The 20606-nt window shown below is 39.9% G+C and overlaps 2 protein-coding genes across 3 annotated transcripts; one reads left to right on the top strand and one right to left on the bottom strand.

Moving 5' to 3' along the window:
* Window positions 1-219: 219 nt before the first annotated feature.
* Window positions 220-5186, top strand: cdo1 (cysteine dioxygenase, type I). The gene is made up of 5 exons (XM_060054513.1): window positions 220-476; window positions 1981-2058; window positions 2705-2862; window positions 3157-3326; window positions 4156-5186. Exons 1-5 carry the CDS (start codon window positions 307-309, stop codon window positions 4183-4185), a joined length of 606 nt encoding a protein of 201 aa, XP_059910496.1. The 5' UTR covers window positions 220-306; the 3' UTR covers window positions 4186-5186.
* cep78 (centrosomal protein 78) lies at window positions 4764-20453 on the bottom strand. Of its 2 annotated transcripts, none has more exons than XM_060054506.1 (16): window positions 20365-20453; window positions 19290-19562; window positions 19013-19188; window positions 18835-18907; window positions 18648-18751; window positions 18314-18488; window positions 18081-18194; window positions 17934-17998; window positions 17685-17790; window positions 17184-17301; window positions 16933-16975; window positions 16671-16832; window positions 13912-13989; window positions 13376-13563; window positions 9216-9390; window positions 4764-8998 (listed from the first exon to the last, which is right to left on the bottom strand). In XM_060054506.1, the coding sequence occupies exons 2-16, from the start codon at window positions 19549-19551 to the stop codon at window positions 8375-8377; spliced, it is 2463 nt and encodes an 820-aa protein (XP_059910489.1). In that variant the 5' UTR covers window positions 19552-19562; window positions 20365-20453; the 3' UTR covers window positions 4764-8374. The 2 variants fall into 2 exon arrangements, with proteins under 2 accessions (XP_059910489.1, XP_059910488.1); XM_060054505.1 differs by having other exon boundaries at window positions 20260-20424.
* Window positions 20454-20606: the final 153 nt, after the last annotated feature.

Here is a 20606-nt window from a genome sequence, read left to right as displayed (position 1 = left end):
GTGCAATGTTCAGATGCATCGACAACACATCACATTAACAAAATATATAAAATGAATATACAAACCATATAAAGCATAATAACATTTTACATACATTGTTATTCCCTCAGTCTTACAATAAAGTAAACAGAAAAACATATGTTTATTGGGTGTTCACCCTTTTCTATAATGGTACGTTCCACCACAACTTCACCCCCTAAATTGGAGGAGCGGTATAAAAAGTATAGTAGAGCTGGAAACTTAGTTAGAAGAACATCTTAGCTTTGGGTGGACACGTAGAGGTAAACATTACACAAAGGAGCAATCATGGAGCGGACCGAGGTGACGAAGGCAGAATCTCTTGAGGACCTGATTAAGATCCTGCATAAAATCTTTGAAAGTGACACTATTAATGTGGAAGAGGTGCAGAGTGTGATGGAATCATATCAGACCAAGCCGCAGGAATGGATGAAGTATGCCAAATTCGACCAGTATAGGTAAACACATCAAGACAATGCATTTTCTCTATTAGTGTAGCCTAAGGTACACGTTTATAGTCGTAGCCTGTATATGCTTATAAATAGTATTTTATGTGGGAACGATTTTAAATTAGCGTATGGATTTGTTTAGATTTCTTTTCAGATTAGCTCCAATGTCTGACATCATATTTAGCTATTTTCATAATTCATTGTGTCATATCCATAACCGTGCGAATTTATTAAAACTAAACACCCCGAAAGGCAATGGTTGCTCATTCATTTCAGCACATGCGTATGATCCCCATGAGGTTACATGGGATTCTTTTGTTCTCTTTTTCCATGTCATGTTTACCAGCATGTATAGCACATGGCACGCAATATGGACAGTATATCGTTATAATGATAGTAATTACGCTTTTTGAATTGAATAACAAATGCTTGCCTTTAACCGGGAGCATTGTTAAAAACATGCCGAATTGTTATTGAAAACAACTATTCAATAAGGTTTCCCCAAAATATGTATAATTTCGTATTTTGGACACCCTGGTCCTGTTTTCAACTGCTCTTCGATTGCACGACTGCTTTGTTTATTTGGAGGCAAGTGGGGGGTGGGTTTGTGGGCCATCCAATCAGCAATTAGAAAGGGACACACACCCGTTAGTTTTGGCTGCGAGGCGAGCTGTCCCTGTGCCTCATGACGTAGGCCTATTTCTAGCAGGGGACATCAGCTGCCCACCAAAATATTCGGCCACCAACTTGCACGACGCATTTTAAATTGAAACAACTTCCCCACTTCCACAGCAAGCGCAGAGAATAACATACTCATCCAGCCCTTTACATCAATACTACACGTGTCTCGAACAGATTGCGTAGGCGTAGGCCTACTTGTAATAAACGAGATACGATTGATTTGGCCCCAGTATGGGGACAAATCAGCTGGGTCCGTTCTATTTAGGTAAGGCAGTGCGCTAGTACAGTCAGTTAGTCACCGCTATTCCCGTAAATAAATCGACCCTGCTAACATGAAGTTACTTAACCTTACTTTTGAAAATCCGTGAAGCCATCAACCTAAATTTAAACTGGGGTTACGGGATATTTATTTATAAGTGTATCCGGATAATGTCTGGAGTAGCCTACAGGGCATGTGTGGAAGGTTGGTAGAAGGTATTCGACTGTAAGAGGACTGCATAATAGCCTCAAACCTCCACTCATTGAACTTGCTAATCAACTGGATAATATATAGCTTTATTGTTACAATAATATGGCGTAATGATTCAGAAACAATAACTCAGTGAAATCAACCTACATCTTAAAGTGATCAACATAGTTGAGGACTTGATGTGTCCAGACTCAACAGATCTTCACCATATATTACTTTGAAGATGGCCACACTGTAATATAATTGAATCAAATAGAATTGAACTATTCACAGCAACTGTTTAATTTATTCTCTTGTTTATTTCCTTTTACATTCAAAAAGTGCATGCTGTTGTTCATTGATGGACATAATTGTGTTTTGAAGGTACACAAGGCACCTGGTGGATGAAGGGAACGGGAAATTTAATCTGATGATTCTCTGCTGGGGGGAAGGACATGGCAGGTAAAATTGTGATTCAAATATATATACACATATGTACAGTATATTTATCCAGACAGCCATAAATTTATCAAATGCTCTAACAGAAAAGGAAAGAAATCCTGTACCTGTGGCATACGCAGGTTATAAACTCATCCAAAAATCCAAGGCAGGGGTGGAATGTTTTACAAATGAATGTTTTTTTTACTAATGTGGTACTTTACAAATCTAGAATACTCTGGCTGGTTCCTCCAAATTGCATAACCTTGGTTTAAGTGGGTATCAACCCTTTTATGTTAAGCAATGTATTGAAGAATTCTTTGTGTTGACTGTAGAATAGAATGTGCCATGAACAAACCACAAAATAAATCATGGGCTGGGCACTCAAAAGTTCACGAATGAAACCTATCTTGATAGCATTAGGTAATTGCCCAAAAATAGTCCAGTCCTTCAGGAAGAGGAATGTTTGTCTGGCATGTCTACTTGCCAGTAGAGGTGGCCCGACTCATTTGAAAATATGACTTATTGGCTTTTGCTTTAGTTAGGTTTGAATCGACACGGCCACGTTTATTTATTTTTGGCTCCTTAAGAGTAAAAAAATACATCTGAACTTGTTGAACACAGATTCTCCCACTGAATTGCGCGTCTGTGTCTTTTGCCCCTTTTGCAGCAGTATCCATGACCACACAGACTCCCACTGTTTCATGAAGCTGCTGCAGGGCCAGCTGAAAGAGACTCTGTTTGAGTGGCCCAGTGCTAAAACCAAAGGAGACATGGTCCAGAAATCACAGAGAGTCCTGCAAGAGAACCAGGTTGCCTATATCAATGGTGAGCAATCCAATCCGTTTATCCCCAATCTATCAATGAATCACTGCACTGTTTCATTTGACCTTACACAATGTATGTCGGGGTTTGAGGTGTCAGTCCCGAGGTTCTGTTGACTCTGGGGGATTTGTGGGGAAACCCTGGCTCACCCTCCATCCTGCATCTTAAAGATCCCTGACAGATAAATGCTTTGCATTCCCATGGCCTACCATGTCCTAATGTAAATGGTGTGTGTGTGTGTGTGTGTGTGTGTGTGTGTGTGTGTGTGTGTGTGTGTGTGTGTGTGTGTTCATGTAGACTCCCTTGGCTTGCACCGCGTGGAAAACGGCAGCCATACGGAGTGTGCTGCCAGCCTGCACCTGTACAGTCCGCCGTTCCAGTTCTGCCAGACCTTTGACCAGAGAACGGGCCACAAGAACACAGTCAAGATGACCTTCTGCAGCAAGTTTGGGGAAAAGACCCCATTTGTAAGGAAACGTTGTCTTATACTAGTTCACTTGGAATGTGTAAAAAGCACAGAGGCCTCATCTCGCACCTCTGCTGTAGAGCCAAACAAAGTGCTAGATTTTTTAGCAGCTGTGAAATTGGATGAAATTGTTTGTTTGAAAAAGAGGGAAATGAATGGCCCAAATGTGCTAATGCTAGAATGTGCTAAAGTAAGCTGGTTGCGGTTTTTCTAGTTTTTCCACTCAAATTAACTGCTGCTTAAAAAGCATTTCAGTTGCAACCCCGTCGAATGTAGGGCTTTTCCACTGAGTTTTATTGGTTCGAATTTCTTATACAGAAAGTCTGTTTGCCCTTAAAGCCAGATGTTAAATACCACAAAGGGTTATATCACATGCAAATTATTGCACATGTTTTCTGTTTGCACAAATCGTAATGCCTAAATGCAGTGGAATATGCTCTACACTATATATGGTAAAAGTCCAAAATACGCAACAAATATATCATGTACAAAACATGTATTTGCTTGTATGAAGATAACTTACATCAGATACATTGTCTTTTTCTTCTTGCTTGGCCACCTTGCCAACAAGTGAGCTTATCTGACATCTAGCAAGTATACCTTGACCACCCAGATCATTAGCTAATACATCGCATTACAACACAGCTTGTACGTTGACAGATAAGATAACAGGGGAACACCAACCAAATTCGATTGCCTAACCACACAATGAACGCCTCCCTCTTCACTATCAACAGCTATCAGTTCTAATATTACAGGATTTCATTGGTTCTATAAATTGAGTGTTAGTTTGATTAGACTAATGTTGGATTTTCTCCAATTTCTTCCAGGAAACTACAATTTCACAAGAGAACAACTAACACTTCACAGATCAGATATGTCGGAGGAGATGAACACCGCTCCATTTGAAACAGTTCAATTCACAGTTTTCAGAAGATGTTCAAAAATTCTAGCCAGAAGAGGATGTGAAATATGGACCTTCTATGACTGAGGTGACCCATTAGAAATTGGCGGTGGGGCCACTTCAAAAGGACAGGCTAGTAATTATAATGGTGTAGCCCCTGCCCAGCGCGAGCTTGGCAAATACTGATGAGCACAGGACAAAACACATGAATAGGCTCGGCCATGGATTGAATCTGCCCTTTGTTTGCTAGGCCTGAGGTGGCCGCTTTTCAATAACAACATTCCTGTGCGTCCATGTCGTGTGTGTCCACAATGTTGTACTGCTATGGTCCCTAGCTGAAGAGTGGCACTTTTAGCATTGAGGAGGTAAAAAATAAATGAAGTATATCTAGTATTTAATGACTACTTCTTGAATTGGAAAACATCCTGCAGTCTCCAGTGTGTCATAGGCCGATGTAGCACCTTTTCTGATGTATATATCGGTGAACCACTGAAACTCCCCCCCCCCCCCCCCCCCCTAACACTCTTTCCAAAGTTGTGATTGCATGTACATTGATCTTGTTTTACGGTCTGAATAAAAGCATTTTTAGGTGTCTTTACATTTGGCTGAAGCTAAAGCTCGATAGATACTATGTTTTAAAAATACTTGTAATTTATTTGCAGTATATCCAAGGCTAATATAGAGAGCTCTCTTAAATGAGATCAAGATGAAGAGAAACTATGAAGAGGCTCAATGGGTGAAGGAAAGTTTTGTACGATAATGTTCAGCAAATGTGTTTTAGAACTACCCTTTTCTCAGGATTTTGGACTCTTAAATTGTAGTTGTATTTATAAACATATTTTCTTTGCTTTGCATTGTATTGTTTTATAGCATATGTCAGTTACATGCATGACTCTAAGATGTAATGAATTATATAAAAGTACTGTTAGCAATTAAACTCTTTAATCTATCACAAAATATGGCTTGCTGTTTTCTTAATTACTATTTTTCAAATGAAATAAGCCCAAAACCTTCAAGCAGTTGTCAGTTCCTCATACAAATAGTTGCTATTATTGTCATGGAGGACTCCCTTGAAACTGAGAATCAAGATACATAATATCAAATCAAGGGGCTATTCCTAATAAAGAATTTCCTATAAATAATTATATGAATTAACAGATCATACCATATTATTTCATCATGTTATATATGTTACTGCAATAAGGGGCTGGTTATATTTCATATGAGATAATGGCTGTCTGTGTGTGCATCGAAAGTTTTATATTCAATGGATTTTGTGTGAATGTTTATCAACTTGAATTCACTGAACGAGAGGAATTCAAACTTTAAGTTCTGCAAAGATGTAACTCGGAATGTAAGGCTGCCCGATGCACACACTCCCATCCAAAGACCAGAATTAATCTTTAATACATATTATATACACACTTGCATCGAAAGACCAGAATTAATCTTTAATACATATTATATCCCAGACTTACATCCAAAGACCAGAATTAATCTTTAATACATATTATATCCACACGCTCACATCCATAGACCAGAATGAATCGTTAGCACGTATTATATCCACACGCACATCCAAAGACAAGATTTAATCTTTGATACATGTTGAATCCACACACTCGCATCCATAGACCAGATTCAGTCTTTAATACATATTATATCCACATGCTCACATCCAAAGACAAGATTTAATCTTTGATACATATTATATCCACGAGCTCACATCCAAAGACCAGAATGAATATTAAATAAATTGAATTGTTTGCGTTATATGAATACAATTAAGTTCATTAAACATGAATAATACATGTGTGTTTCACTTGTAAAAGTGAAAATTACATTCAACAATATTTAAATGAAAGGATTTAATTTAATATTTGTCATGCCATTTGAAATGCACAAATTGCAGTTTATTCCACCCTTTAGATAGGATTCATTTGGTATCTATATAATATATTTGAAATATACGTTTAATTAAACAGGTGGTGATCAGTGATAGAATGGCTAACTGCCATTGTTGCATAATCATATTGACCTAAAGTTGACCTGAGAATTTAGTTGCTTCATCATCTAATGATAAGAACTGGCACAGAGTTTCTCCAAGTAAACATCATGTTAATATTCAGGGTTAGCAAACTGATACTTGCGTCAATCCATCAGACTCAAATCTTTTACTGCACTATTTTATCAGTGGATATGCATGTGACTGTCTGCCTTTAAATGAACATACAAGTGGTATTTCCTGATGCCTAATCTTTTGATAGTATAATTATAAATACGCCAATAAGTGACCAATAACAGAAAGCAATAAAGCAATAAAGTAAGAACAGGAATTCAGAGTCTGAGCTGATTATTATAATCAAAGTATTTAAGTGATAATTAATGTTGACTATTGCAAAATATGGCATTGTTCTGAACGTATTTTAACTTTTCGACGAATGCCAGGGTTATTTTTCTAAACAGGTCCATCGAACCTTGAGGACTTGCGTGCCACAAAGGTACAATTCTCAGACACGCTAACATATCTTCAAGGCAGATAACCACAACCATACATCTATTCATAACCATTTATTTGTTCTGTTTGTGACAAGACGGAATTAATGTTAAGTCAAAAATTATAAATAATGAACATTCAATGATATTCCAGACTCAATGTTACACAAAAGCGAAGGTTTAACTATAACTTATATCACTAAAAAAATTATACTCATATGCAGTGTGTGCTGTCTGACACACATGTGTTGTGTGCAGGGTTTGAGAACAAATCAAAACAATAACAGTTATCTAACAACATAATGATCTGCGTTTTACTGTACTTCAAACGTTTTAAATTGTACTAGGGATGGACCCTCTATGGAAGTAATTTAGACTGATAAGATGCCTTATAAACATTACTCACCTTGTAGATAAGACTTGTGTTCAATAGGCCTAACAGCTAGTTGCAGAACTAACAAGTCAACTAAACTGTGTATTGAGCATATTTGACATGCAGACATTGTGTGAAGAAATACGAAAAGGGCCAAAAGGACACACAGAATTATAGCATGGTTTGACACCATTTCAAAATCTCCTGGCACCACCCTTTTTTCACCATAATTCTATGTTTCAGTTTATTCCTCACTAGGGAAGGGTGGAAATCACGTGCATTCTCCAACAGCACAACTTGTCCAAGGACTGTCCCGCTAACTAAAACAAACACACACGTTTTTTCCCCTTAGTTTGTGTAACCCTGAGAGTCCTATCCAACCCCCAGGGTTAAACAGGGTGAACCCTGGGTACTCAGGGTTACACCAGCTAAGGAAACAAAGTTTGAGATTCCCCCCCCCCCCCCCATTACTGAAAGCACCTTGTGGCCTTCCACTGAGGAGGTACTCATTCTTTTCCTGTGAGCTAACATTTGCAACAACCTTTGAAATGGTAAAATCATAATTGTGAAAGCTTTTTCATCTGCTAAATTTCTCTCTTAATCTCTTCTTCTCCCGTTTATCCAGGGTTTTATCGTGCATGGTGGCATTTTCTATTCCCCAGAGCCAGCATGTCCAGCCAACAGACATGACCTTTAAAATGTCTCAATGGCTTAAGACTAGGGTAAAAGAGCTTAGCCACATTATAACCTGTAACATTGTTGAAAAAGCAAAGCCTATCAAGAGAAGGTAATATGATGACTAATGTAAAAACCCATTTGAATTGAATGCCTGTGAATAAATCATTATGGGTGCCATACAAAAAGGTACTTGCTCAATGTCAATGTGAAAGAACATGAAAACTACAAAGCAATCTGAATAGAGCACTATAGAGCCTTTGGGAAAAATAACAATAAAGTCAAGCCTAAATTAAACATCCAGATCTAAAAGAGCGGTGACAAAGAGCCCTTTTGTTAATGCAGATATAAAACAAGTTCATAAAAACCAACAGACCCTTTATATTCACCGCAGTACAGATATGATCAAGTCAACTTTTAGGTGGCATTTCAAGGACTGCAGTCTTTGTGTTCTCTCCTTATGAAAGTCTTCATCTCAAACTCTAGATCAACACCTTTTGTTTTGTACCCAAGGGAGCTTCGGAATCGCATAGTAGATAAATCGTCCAAATGGGCTGACACAAGCCTTCAGATATCTTTTAATATCTCCCTGGTTATCAGGTCAAAATGACCCATCTTCTGACCCTCCGCTGAGAACGCCCAAAGACTTAATCTGGTCCCCAGACCCAAGCCGAGGACTTGATCGCCCCGGCAACAGTCCCCGGCCTGAAATCCCCGCTAGCACCCGCCTTCCCGCCCCATTGCCCTTTGACCCCCTAAATGACCCTTCAGACTCCAATTTCTCACTTGTGATGTCACTGAGGCTCGACCTTTGTGACCGGTCACCATTGGCCCTGCTGTGAAGAGACCCATCACTATGGAAAGAGCTGTAGTTGAGGCTATATCTATGGGAACCGTTACTAGGATGGGAGTGACTGTTACTTTGGTGAGAGTTCCCATTGCTGTGGTGATTTGCCGAACGGGACGCTTTGTGGTCGCGGGAACTGCGGCTGTAGGATTTGCGGCTCAGGACACTGCCCTCGGACCCGGAGTCCTGTTGAGTGTCAGGTTTGGAGAACTGATCCGGCTCTTCTCCTCTGCCCTCCAGATCGACACTGGGGTCTATGGCAGGACCACTGGCCTGGCTGAGGCGACTGCCGGACAGAAACTCCCTGGGAGCGGATGGGGGCCCTGGAGGGAAGGCTGGAGCTTGTTCTTCTGAGGGGATGGTCAGGGGATAAGCTTCCTGTAGACAAGACAAACGTAAATATTTCTATCTCTTTGTTTTATGATGCAATTTTTGATTGGCATGCCGAAAAGACTCTTCATTGCAAGATAAGGGAGATAAGGTGAGCAAAAACATTGACAATGACTTGACTCTTACTGAAGTTGGCTCAGTACATGACGGGAGTTATCTCATCCTACGTTGAGATAAAAAACACCAGGCAACAGCATTCACTTACCAAAGGTACAGCAACATCAATCTTTGCCCCAAGACTGACAGCACGTTTTAGGCCACCTTTGGACACAGATAGATCCTCTTCCAGAGGCTGGCCCATTGTGGAGGAGAGCTGAGGCCTGCTCAGCAAGCCAAAGTCAGATTGGTCGATCCCAGCCACGGAAGCCAATTGGCCGAGACTAGAGCACAATTCGAAGAGAAATCAGGTTAATAGCGGGCTGCATAATATTTTTAAAAAGATTTGAAATCCAAATCACGTATCAGAAGTGGCAAGTCTTTATATTCAACACTTAAAAAATGAATGAATAAATAAATAAATAATCCCATGTAGCCATAATCCTCTTCCGTCAGCTGGACCCCCTCGAACACGGCAAAACCTAATTTACATCTGAATTCTTCGGTCAGCGTGTGTTTCCCGTCCTGCATGTCGCAAATGGACTCTCGCTGAACTTTGTTCCGCAAAGGTCACCGGTGGAAGTTCCTTACAGCTAGCCTGTAAGGAACCTCCCTTCTCTAGCATGTCATAGTTAGCCCGTGAGATTCAATTCAGAATTCTGACTATATTCTCAGAATTCTATTTTAAACTCACGGGCTATCTCTGACAGGCTAACAAAGGGAAGTTCCTTCCAGGCTAGCTGTAATGAACTTACTTTTTCTCAGAAAAATAATGTGGCCCTAATCCTCCTCTGTATGACTACCAGGAATCCAGACATATCATTTCAATTATGTCTTCAGAGTCCATACTGGTGTTCCCTGTGGTTTCTAAATATTTTTAACATATTTTGTACACTATTTCTCCTTGAATTACCAAAGATATTTTAGTTTCAGCAATTTTAAAGGCCGTGTTGCAGAGTTCATTTTCCAACGAATTTGTGCAATTTGCTTGTTGGTAATAAAGATATAAACTGTTATCCATTGTATTGTAAGGACCTCGCCAATGACATAAGAATGTCCAGTCATAAGAACTTGTACGAATTTTATTGCTACAAAACCTGGTTACTGTAACCCGTAACCAACGGCAAAAATCACTGACCACAACAACCGGTAACCCAGGCAACCCCCACCCTGAACCCGGTCCCTTCAACGCACAAGCCCCCCAAACTGATTGACAAGTAGAACATACCAATGCATGCACCTAGAACAACTGGCATAACGGACAACGAAACACAATGCAACACATGACACACAAACTATTTAAATGTCCCAGGGTCGCTACAGTATTTAATGTTGTTAGGTATCACAAAACGGAATGTAATACGAAAAAAGTAGGTACTATTTTAGCGGTTTGCGATTGATTCTCATTTCCCCCAGAAGGAATTGCATGACGTCACGTTGGGGAGACACGGACCAAAACCGCGTTGAGACCCTTGAGAGTAGAAACTAGTTCTAGTAGAGAGTGTTCAGCAGATTATACAGATACATAGATAAATACATATATAGTTAGTATATGCTACACGTGAACCTCCTAAAATGGCGCAATTTGATTGGTTCGATATCGGGATATTGGGCAATAACCCATGACTGAGATCTCAAACTCGGGATATTGTTTTAATCGCAAAATGTCCGCTAATAAAAACAAATAAACCCCTAATAAAAACAAATAAATCCCGGCAAAAAGTGTTATCTTGTTTATTTTTGGAGTGTTCACGTGTAGTATATACTAAAACAATTATTCACTTTAGGCTCCGTGAGGTGAATAATCTATCAATCTATCTATCACTGTGAACAATCCTCGAATAATCCATGAATAGTGGGGAATAGCCCCCTCGACCTTCTGTATTGCGCAATAATCAGGAGATAGGCAACCCCCGAATATTGACGGGTATTTCGCACACTGGGTAAAAGAAAGCTTAGAAATAAACACTAGGCAAAGGTGTTGTTACTGGAGCTACTAGGCTACCATCAAAATGTGGGATTACTAATCGGAAATCTGTTTACAACGTCGGGGGAAAGATTTAATTAGGGATTATATGGGGGGATTTCACAGGTGGGACTGGTAAATTAGCCCATAGCTAGCATTATGCCTTCTATTTCTAGATCTTCTGACTAAATTTACCGGTACTTATCTGAACGTCATAATCGCTGTCATATGCAGTAATTCTAGTACTAGGCTGAGGCTACCTTCCACCATGTCTCCCCAACGTGACGTCATCGCCGAAAGCATTAGAAAACACCCGTTACTACCAAAAACGACAACATTTTTACACTATTTTGGAGACATTTTAACATATATAAAAAATATAATACAATAAATACATATTTTGAGTGCTTTTTGTACCCATTAATCAACAACATTAATCAGACTGTATCAATCACATACTTTGGGTCCATTCTAATTTATGGTAAGAGGCTAGTCTTTAAATCTTTGCAGTGATTGAATGTTAATGATAAAACGGATTGTTTTGCATAAGATGAGTGTGTGCGACTGTGCGCGTGTCCTTTCCGGCTTCGGCATACTGCATGGTTATACTGCTTGTGGTTAGTTGTGGTCTTAGTGAAGCAGCCTAGCCTTGGAGTTGGATGGACGGTGTGCTTTGTGTTCAAAGTACATCTGTCTGACTCTGGTCGTATTTGCGGTAGATTGATGGTTAAATAATGTCACACCACGATCGGTTATACTTGCAGGCTCTCGCAAGTGCACTGATTGCGGTACTTAGAACGACATAATCGCTGTCACTAGATATAAAAAAACGATGGTCGGCTCGGTGCTATTCACTGACAGTAAAAATAAATAAAAGTGTCGTTATTGTACGCACTGCTTTTCATTGACTAGCTCTGGCACTCGTTGCTGCGTTGATAAATAATAGCAACTCTCCACTCATTCTCCTCTGACCATGCATTTAATTGGCTTTGACCGCCATCAGTTCTCTACAATTCTTCATTCGCCCTCTCACGTCTGACAGGTTCAAAATTATACGGCTGTGGGCCATCATACATGTTATTTGTGGTTCTTGCCACCTCTTAGACACCCTAGTTCTAGTACTAGGCTGAGGCTACCTTCCACCACGTCTCCAACGTGACGTCATTGCCGAATGGCGTTAGAAAACACCCGTTACTGCCAAAAACTGGACTTTAACACAATTTTGGAGACATTTTATAAAGGATACACATATTTTGAGTACGTTATGTACCCATTAATCAAAACTTCCGGTTAACCTCCACGTAGGCCTTTAATGGCTTACTAAAGATATTCAGTAAGAAGTCATTCAGTAAGCCATACTGAAGTCATTCAGTAAGCAAAACAGAACACAATACATTACTAAATTTCAGTAAACTGCAAAGCTCTCAATGAGCCGGTGCCTGTTCCACAGAAAGAAACCAGTTGGTTTCACTTTCATTCTGAGCTCTCCTGGCGGCACCCGGGAACAAACAGAACACAGAGGTCTTTATTTGTGGTTCCTGTTCCTTGGTTTCCAGTAATTTTCGAAGGAGGGTACTTTACTTGCGGCCATTTGGACGGTCAGCTAGGGGAGCGGAACCAAGGGGATTAGTGTCCAACATGTTGGTGGACGCTCTTTTACTATGCTCTCTGAGAACACAAACACTTGAATTGAATCATCCTCCAACCTTGAATATACAAAACAACCAATCCCTCTGACTTGTACAATCAGTTGTTGTTCTCCCTATCTATGTACATTAGAGGAGGGTTAATCTTTCGGGGCGTGAATGCCCCAAAGGATAATATTACAGCCTGTTTTCACAGATTAAGGCTGCAGCATTCTCACTCAATGTTGGACCAATTTAACTAATTATTTTCAGCATTAGACCCTTGACCCAAAATAATTTGAAAGTACGGTCCAGATTGAAAAAAGTTTTGTTATGTAAACTTTTTTATGTTAAATCATAAAAAAATCCTATTTAGGGGCTGTGAGCAAACGTCCCTAGACTGTAAACGAGGCACATGTGCAATGTCTCGACCTTATTTCATTATTTAGTTTGAGAAGTGAAAGTAAAAAGGGTAATTTTGGGCTTTTCAAGTCCATGACTCGAAAACCAAAAGCAAAAGGCACTGCAACACCCGTATTTTCAGACTACGACTATAGCAATGAAAATAAACTTTGTTCCCGGACCATTGACCACCGTATTACAATACAAAAACAAATGGCTTTTTTTTACCAACGACTACCACCAAGAACCAGAGCCATACAGCACGGTTTGACTTACCCAGCATCCTTCAGGAGATCCAGGAAGGCGTGGAACTTGGTGAAGGAGCTCTCGATGCTCTGGAGCACGGCTTCATCCTCCAGGGCCCTGGAAGCAGCCAGGGCGGCAGGTCCAGACCTAGCCCCCTCGGCCAGCGCCTCAGACAGGGAGTGATTGAGGCTGCGCAGGCGGGAGGCCTCCAGCTCGTGCTGAACGCCACAGAAGAGGGGTGAAAGGTTTGTTTTGAACCCAGCTGCACATGGACAAACACACCTACACACACACACACACACATACACCGACACACTTGCATCTGGAAGGAGAGCGGCTACTGAATGTTCTTTCCTTCTTGGCGAGGCAGAAACATCAAATAAATGTGATGGCATCAGTTATAGTTTGTCACCAGATGTTTCAAAGTTAAATATATAGCCACCGTCATTTCCAGTTTCAGGAATGTTCATTTTGAATCAACATCAAACCTTTGTATTTATTTGGTGATTTAGTAAGGCCAACCATAGCACTCCTTGACTGTATTGATGGATGGGCATAATTAATACCTCTCTGAGCTGGGATTCAGCTCTCAGTCTGGCTCTGCGTTCCTCTGCCAAGCTCCTACGACACTGTTCTAGCTCCATCTGCAGGACACACACACACACATTCAAATAATTGACAGGGAAATGTGTTTTCCACATTCTTCTCATCCTACGCACTCAGAAATCTTCCTCACATATGGTCATGTGATCACAGAAGCATCCAGATCACAAAATCGTACAGAATGTTCTAGATCTGCGTTCTCTAAAACTGTGTCTGCATAAGCGAGGGTACTGCGGGTGAAACCTGGGATTGTATTCTTGGAATAGACACATTTGCATTAATCTAACATAGATTATTACTTATATTGATTATTGAAAATAAATATATTATAAATATTATTCTGTAAATCTATTATGCATATTACTTCAAAAAATAGTGCTGCGTTCCATGATATGTTTCCATTATATGGTTTTCCATTGATGTTTTGTGCATATTTGTGTTTGCTAAATCAGTACAGTGGGATTCCAATGCAGTAATATTGTTTATCAAGGAGGCGCTGGCCCTCTGCTCCCTGCTTGTGTATTCATTTATGCATTTGTTTGCATTTCAAGTTGTCCTCGAAAGGCCTTGATGACACTTTAGTGGAATACGTAATGTCAAAGGTTGGGAACAACTGTTAAGGAGAATAGACGTCAGCTGGGGGTGGGCGTTACATCGGCCGATGTGATATTGTGTCCTTTTGATTATGCAATTCATTCATCCCAGTGATAAATCAATCAAATCAAAAAATATACTGTATATATATTAAAAAAATATATAGTGTTCCGCTGACAACTTGTCGACCTTGAAGGCATAACAAGTGCATTTGGCAAGTGCAAATACATATACGAATGATGAAACAAAACTGTAGACTAAATTAAAACTGCTCGCAGTCCCGGTATTAACAGCCTGGACGCACTGCCGGCCCCAGTGACCCCCATTTCTAGCGATTCGCAGGGGCATGTCACTCAGGTATGATAAGATAAGGGTCCCCAAGCAAGTTGGAGTCACTCCGACTCATGTTTAACATTAGGTGCCGTTTATGGGTGAATTTGGGATTACTGCCCATATAGCATTTCTCGCAATTGACATCTGATGTGATTTTTGAAGCTATTGACACAAAACTTTGCACACTGCCTCTTTCTTCCAAGTTTTCACACCTGTGAAGGTTGTGTGTGATCATGGTCTAAGCTACGGACATGACCTTATAACAGGTCACTTCCATAGCTAATTTTATATATTTATATATTTTTTAATATATATATATATATATATATATATGCTAGAAACAGTAGGTTTAGCCATTAGTTGTGTTCAACTCACTCCCTCTCGAATGAATTGGGCAGTTGGCGATTAAATGATATTCATTATGTAATAGATTTTTTGTAAACACAGAATTGAAACTTGTGTTTTTGTTCATTTATGAGCACTATTTGAATAAACGACCTAGCCAGGGTAGGATTTATGCGTTTACTTTTGTTTGACAAAAGACAAAGATATACAGCTATGGGAACTACCAGACACTTGTTTTGACAAAATGGATGTCAATTGCTCACCAATCACCCAATTTGCGTACACACCGTAAGAGGGAAAGAGATAACAAAAAGTCATTGGTGATATTCATCTCTCAACAAATAACCTGGGGTCTTAGCAAACCAAAAAGAAAACTATTTTTTACTCAAAACATTACTGCCACCTTGTGGTCGGTATTAGTAACTTCGCAATGACTATCAATGAACTAAAGAAACAAGAAGTTCTAGTTGATTTAATAATTACTTTACCTTAAAAATAAAAACATTCAACCACATAAACCTCATTAAATTCCATTGACCTATTAACTTTAAGTTTTTTGCTGTTCTTTTGCTAGCTTGAGTGTTAACAGGATGATGTCCCTGGAAAATAGGTTAAATGGCGAGTTCTCTCAAGTTGTTTTTAGTGTTACACTGCTTAATTGAGTTTTGTTGTATACTTATGAGATTTCAAGATATTTTATTTGTATTTTTTATAAATGCTGATAATTTGATAGGGATCCTTACCATCGACTTATTATACTATCAACATATTCAATGTATTTACACAGACGGACAGGACAGGCTACTTCTCCCCAAAACTAATACAGCCCCCAGCTTCAGTTAAATTTCTGTAAAGCTACTCATAACCAACCAACTAACTCACTAACTTCTACTTATATATTATAAGTAGTTTTGCTGTCTTTCCTGCGTGGACTGGAGTTTCCTCGAGATTGAGTAAAAACAGAAGGTATTTTGGGCTACAAAGTCTCTGAAGTGTTGAAAGTCTATTATCAGACTGGCATGGCCAAAGAGAGGCAGATCGTTTCTGATCCAGATGTAAAGAAAATCGGGAAGATGTAAATCTGGGGAACAGACAGCTCTAAGATTGAGGTTTTTCAACAACATGAATTTTTGGTGTTAATTTTTTAAACATATATAGTTCATTAATAATTCTAATTAGAAATATTCTTCTGCCATACATGCTTTATTTTTTACCCTGAATCTACCCTTAAACCAAACTTGTCCCTAAAACCAAAACCTAACCCTAACGAAAAAATATATACATATATATAATTTTAAGCCAGGATGGATCCAGTTTGATCACTCACCATGCCTAAACACTGACCTATTAGTAACTGCATTTACCAGATTAACATTCTCGGAATTATTTCCAAACAATTCAAATGATCTTAGAGTATTTTTTGTGGGCATTCAGTTATTTCCTGACTCACCTGTACACGCTGGTACCGTTGCTTGGTAACCCTGTCGTGAAGGTCAACAGGAGAAGGACTCTTCTTCACTTTAACCACCACTACTTCTTCTTCTTCTTCTTCTTCTTCTTCTTCTTCCTCTTCCTCTGAAGAATCTATGGTCACTTTCACAGTGGCTGCACCCTAGAGAAGAACAAAAACCTCACAGTAAGGGACGGCAGTGGAGTTATAATATTAACCCATTTACCAGTCCCAAAGAAAGGGTGCAATAAGTGGATAAAACCTGAAAGCCGTGCTCCGCAAGAGCAATACCAGTGGACAGGCACCTGGAGCAAAAACAGAGATTCAAAAGACATGGATTCAAAAGACTGGGATTCAAAACGACATGTTATTATACATCTAGCCACTCTGATCTGCTTGAACACATTGAATCAACAATAAAGTAACAAGACAATATTATTGTATTTATTTTTATTTACGTATTTATCAAGTCCCTTCAAGTGTGTCAGCAGATAATTGGCTATGCCGGCTCACCGCTGGCGCTCAGCCCTAGCTGCGGTTCTCCATGGAACACAGGAGGGGCGGGAGCGGTGCAGCTGTTGCTGGGATACGACCGGACTCCACCTTCCTGCGGAGGCTCCTCCACGAGTGGCTGCACCAGAAGAGAACCCACATCCATCGATCAACACGACAGTACAAAGCACAAGGTACAGAGAAGCTGGGTTCAAAGGCTCCCATGAAATATATGGAGTCGGAGCTCATGGGATTTTGTTTGCCTGCAGGAGGCACGAGTGGGCCAACTTAGACAACCTCTCGCCACAATACATGGCCATTAGAATGGACGATTTGCTTTTCTATGTTTTGTACACAAGGATGTGGTCTCTCTGAGGTTTTTGACACACTTCTCAAGAAAAATAGAGCACATAATACAAACATTCAGAATTTAAATGATTTATTAACCATAATTATCTTAACGGAAATTAGTAACCCTTTTTTAAAATGTATATTTTCTTGGACATAAAAGATAAAGATTACCTATTCTAAATGTAGCTTTTCTTTTTGCTGCATTTGCCGGTCCTCTGCGCTTAGCACCTGGGGCCTTCTGTGACTCTTTGGGAACAGGGGGCTTTATCCAGTAATACTATAACACCAAACAAGAAACACATGGCAAAGAATGTGCGTGAATGAGTCAACCAGAAAAACATACACACTATAGCCGATGGTTACTATGATTGTGAGTATAATTGCTGTTTTTCAACTGCTATTCCACTAAATTGCACCAACCTCTGAAGCCTGGCCATCACTGTTCTTCAAGACCTTTTCTATCGTTGCTTTTATGAGGACCTTATCTAAAGGAGGTAAGTATAGTAAGTAAATAAATGCACAAGAAAGACAAGAAATTAATCAAGGGGACAATGTTTTTGTCCTCACCAATAAGGGGGTTACTCCGAATGTCCAACACATTAAGAGTGGAGTTGGTTTTCAAAGCTTCCAGTAGACATTGAGCCCCCTGGTCAGACAACCCACACTTCTGGAGGTCAACGGCTGTTTGACGAAAAAAAAAAGCAGTGGTTTCAAAAAGGAGACATGTATTACTCTCAGACGAACTGAGAGAGTGTAACATAGACACATTACTCGCCAAAAAAAAATGCACGATTCCTCACCTTTGACCCAAAGGTCTTCCCCTAGTTCATGTGCGAGGGCCGCGGCCCCCTGGTCTCCTATCAGAGAGTTACAGTTGAGTGTGATTCGCCGGAGTCCCCCCATCCCTCCAAACTCTGGCCGCCGGTACCTAAGGGACTCTGCCCAGGCTGTGCTGTGCCTCCACAACCCCTGGTGCTGCAACACACAGCAAACAGCAGCAGTGGACGAGAGGTGCGATGATCAGGAATAATGATAGGAAATGCACAATAGGCCTAGTCTGTGTATTCAGGTTCTTTGCCCTCTTTTAAACAGGCATTGATCTAAATAATTTGTACAAAATATAAAATATCACACCTTGATGATGTTGGCCATGTGCTCTGCCCCTCTCCACGTGAGATTACAACCGGTAAAATCCACTGTCTTGATGCATGTGGTGTACTTCACACTTTGGCAAATTACTTAAAAAAATAAAAATAAAACATTTAGCGGAACACTCTTATTGTGTGTCCATAAAACTATATCTCAACATCAATATGCATACCTTCCAAGCCCTCATCTGATATTGGGCAGTTGGCAAGGGAAAGTTGTTCCAATGAAACGCTTTTTGACAAACCCTGGAATGAATGCATTGGATTTAGATTAATATATTGTTAAATCGTGAAAAAATGGGTTGACATAAACGCATAAACTTTTCATCATCTTAGGAAACGCTTACCTACCTTTGTCAAGCTATTAAGGTCCCTCTCCCTTAGTGGAAGGCCGTTAATGTGAAGACTCTTAAGGTTGGGAGAGGCTGTAACACATTCTTGCAGGGCTTTACACAACTTAAACGTCATGTCTTTCGAGCGAATGGGTGGAATCTTCTTTCTGTTGCTAGATTTGTAGTATCGCCTATCTAAATTGGAGGGGAGTTGCATATGTTAAATTTCATTAAAAAATTATTTAATTGTCATTGTGTTCAAGGAATGACGCAAGATCCTTTGTCTTCAACCCTACCTGTGTCTCCAGCACCCAGACCCACTTGGTATGTGCTGCTGATTGCAATGTGGTAGAGGTGCTTGTTGATGGATATGGACGAGAGTATGGGAGCCCAGTCCGTCAGCCTAACTCTGTCTCCATTGAAATCCAACTTTCCTTTGAGCAGGTTCGTCATGACCGCAGGAAGAGGCAGAGTGTCCTGCCGTGCACAGGCATAACTGTAGTAGGAAGCAAAGTCCTGGGCCCCCCGCCGACGAATATGCGCACCGTCTTGGACCATCTTAGCCGGCTCTTGTGAGCCGGTGAACAAAAATACCCATGTTAATATAAATTAGTTGTCAGATGATAACTAGTAGCAATGTATAGTAACGTTACTTTATTTTTGTTTTGCAATTCCGAATGCAAAACAGAAACGAAATACTATATACCATAAATAGCATTGAGAATGGATACATGGAGTTACTACTAGCTTTATTATAAATATATATTCTACGTTGAAATCAAATTATTGCCTGTTCGATATAATATACTATATGTATATAATCTAATATGTTCTGCACCTAGCCTGAACGCCTTCAAGAACCGTCTCGACAAGCTCTGGATAAACCGACTCTATCTGTGCAGGGATAATTAGCCAAGAAAGATTAATACCAAAATCTATACCCAAGCAATAGTACCAATAGTTAAGTTGGGCTAAAAAGGGAGAAATTCCCTACAAGAGCCTAATCAGCTTCCATTGAGTTCCAGTGAGTATATAAAGAAGTACATAACTACTACTTTATCTGATGATCGGCCATCATGTTACGCAAGAAACTCATCTTTGGTGATAGAGGATATTTCCTCAGAATATGAATACAAAAAAAGTTAGTCATTATTGGCTTTGGCAGTTGACATTTAGCATTAGCGTGCAACCAATGGCAACCATTGAGAAGGTGTCTATCTATGCTTTCTCTAACAGTGTAGTATGGTTCTTTAAAAACATCGTTACCTTCAATTGGACCCTAATAACTAGGTTACATCACAAACGAATAGACGAGTGTGCTATTTTAGCACATTATCTTCTCTTGTTTTCTCTAAAACGTCCCCAACAGACCTTTGTTGTTGTGTTGATAGCATATGCTCAAAAGTGGCGCTGTGGGTGCAAATCAGCCCCGCCCACTTCCCTTCTTTGGGTTGTGAAACTAAAGCATTGGACTTGTGCTGCCACCTAACATGCGGGAGTACTATTTCATGTATGGGTCGTTTTTTTTTATTTTGGTAGCGATTATGACAATTCAATTAAACAGAGCAACATATCAGCTGGGATATACCAGTGCTGAATATTTATTACTTTAT

This window comes from Gadus macrocephalus, chromosome 6, assembly GCF_031168955.1.
Source record: "Gadus macrocephalus chromosome 6, ASM3116895v1".
Lineage (NCBI taxonomy): Eukaryota > Metazoa > Chordata > Actinopteri > Gadiformes > Gadidae > Gadus > Gadus macrocephalus.
This window is presented reverse-complemented; position numbering and strand designations above follow the sequence as displayed.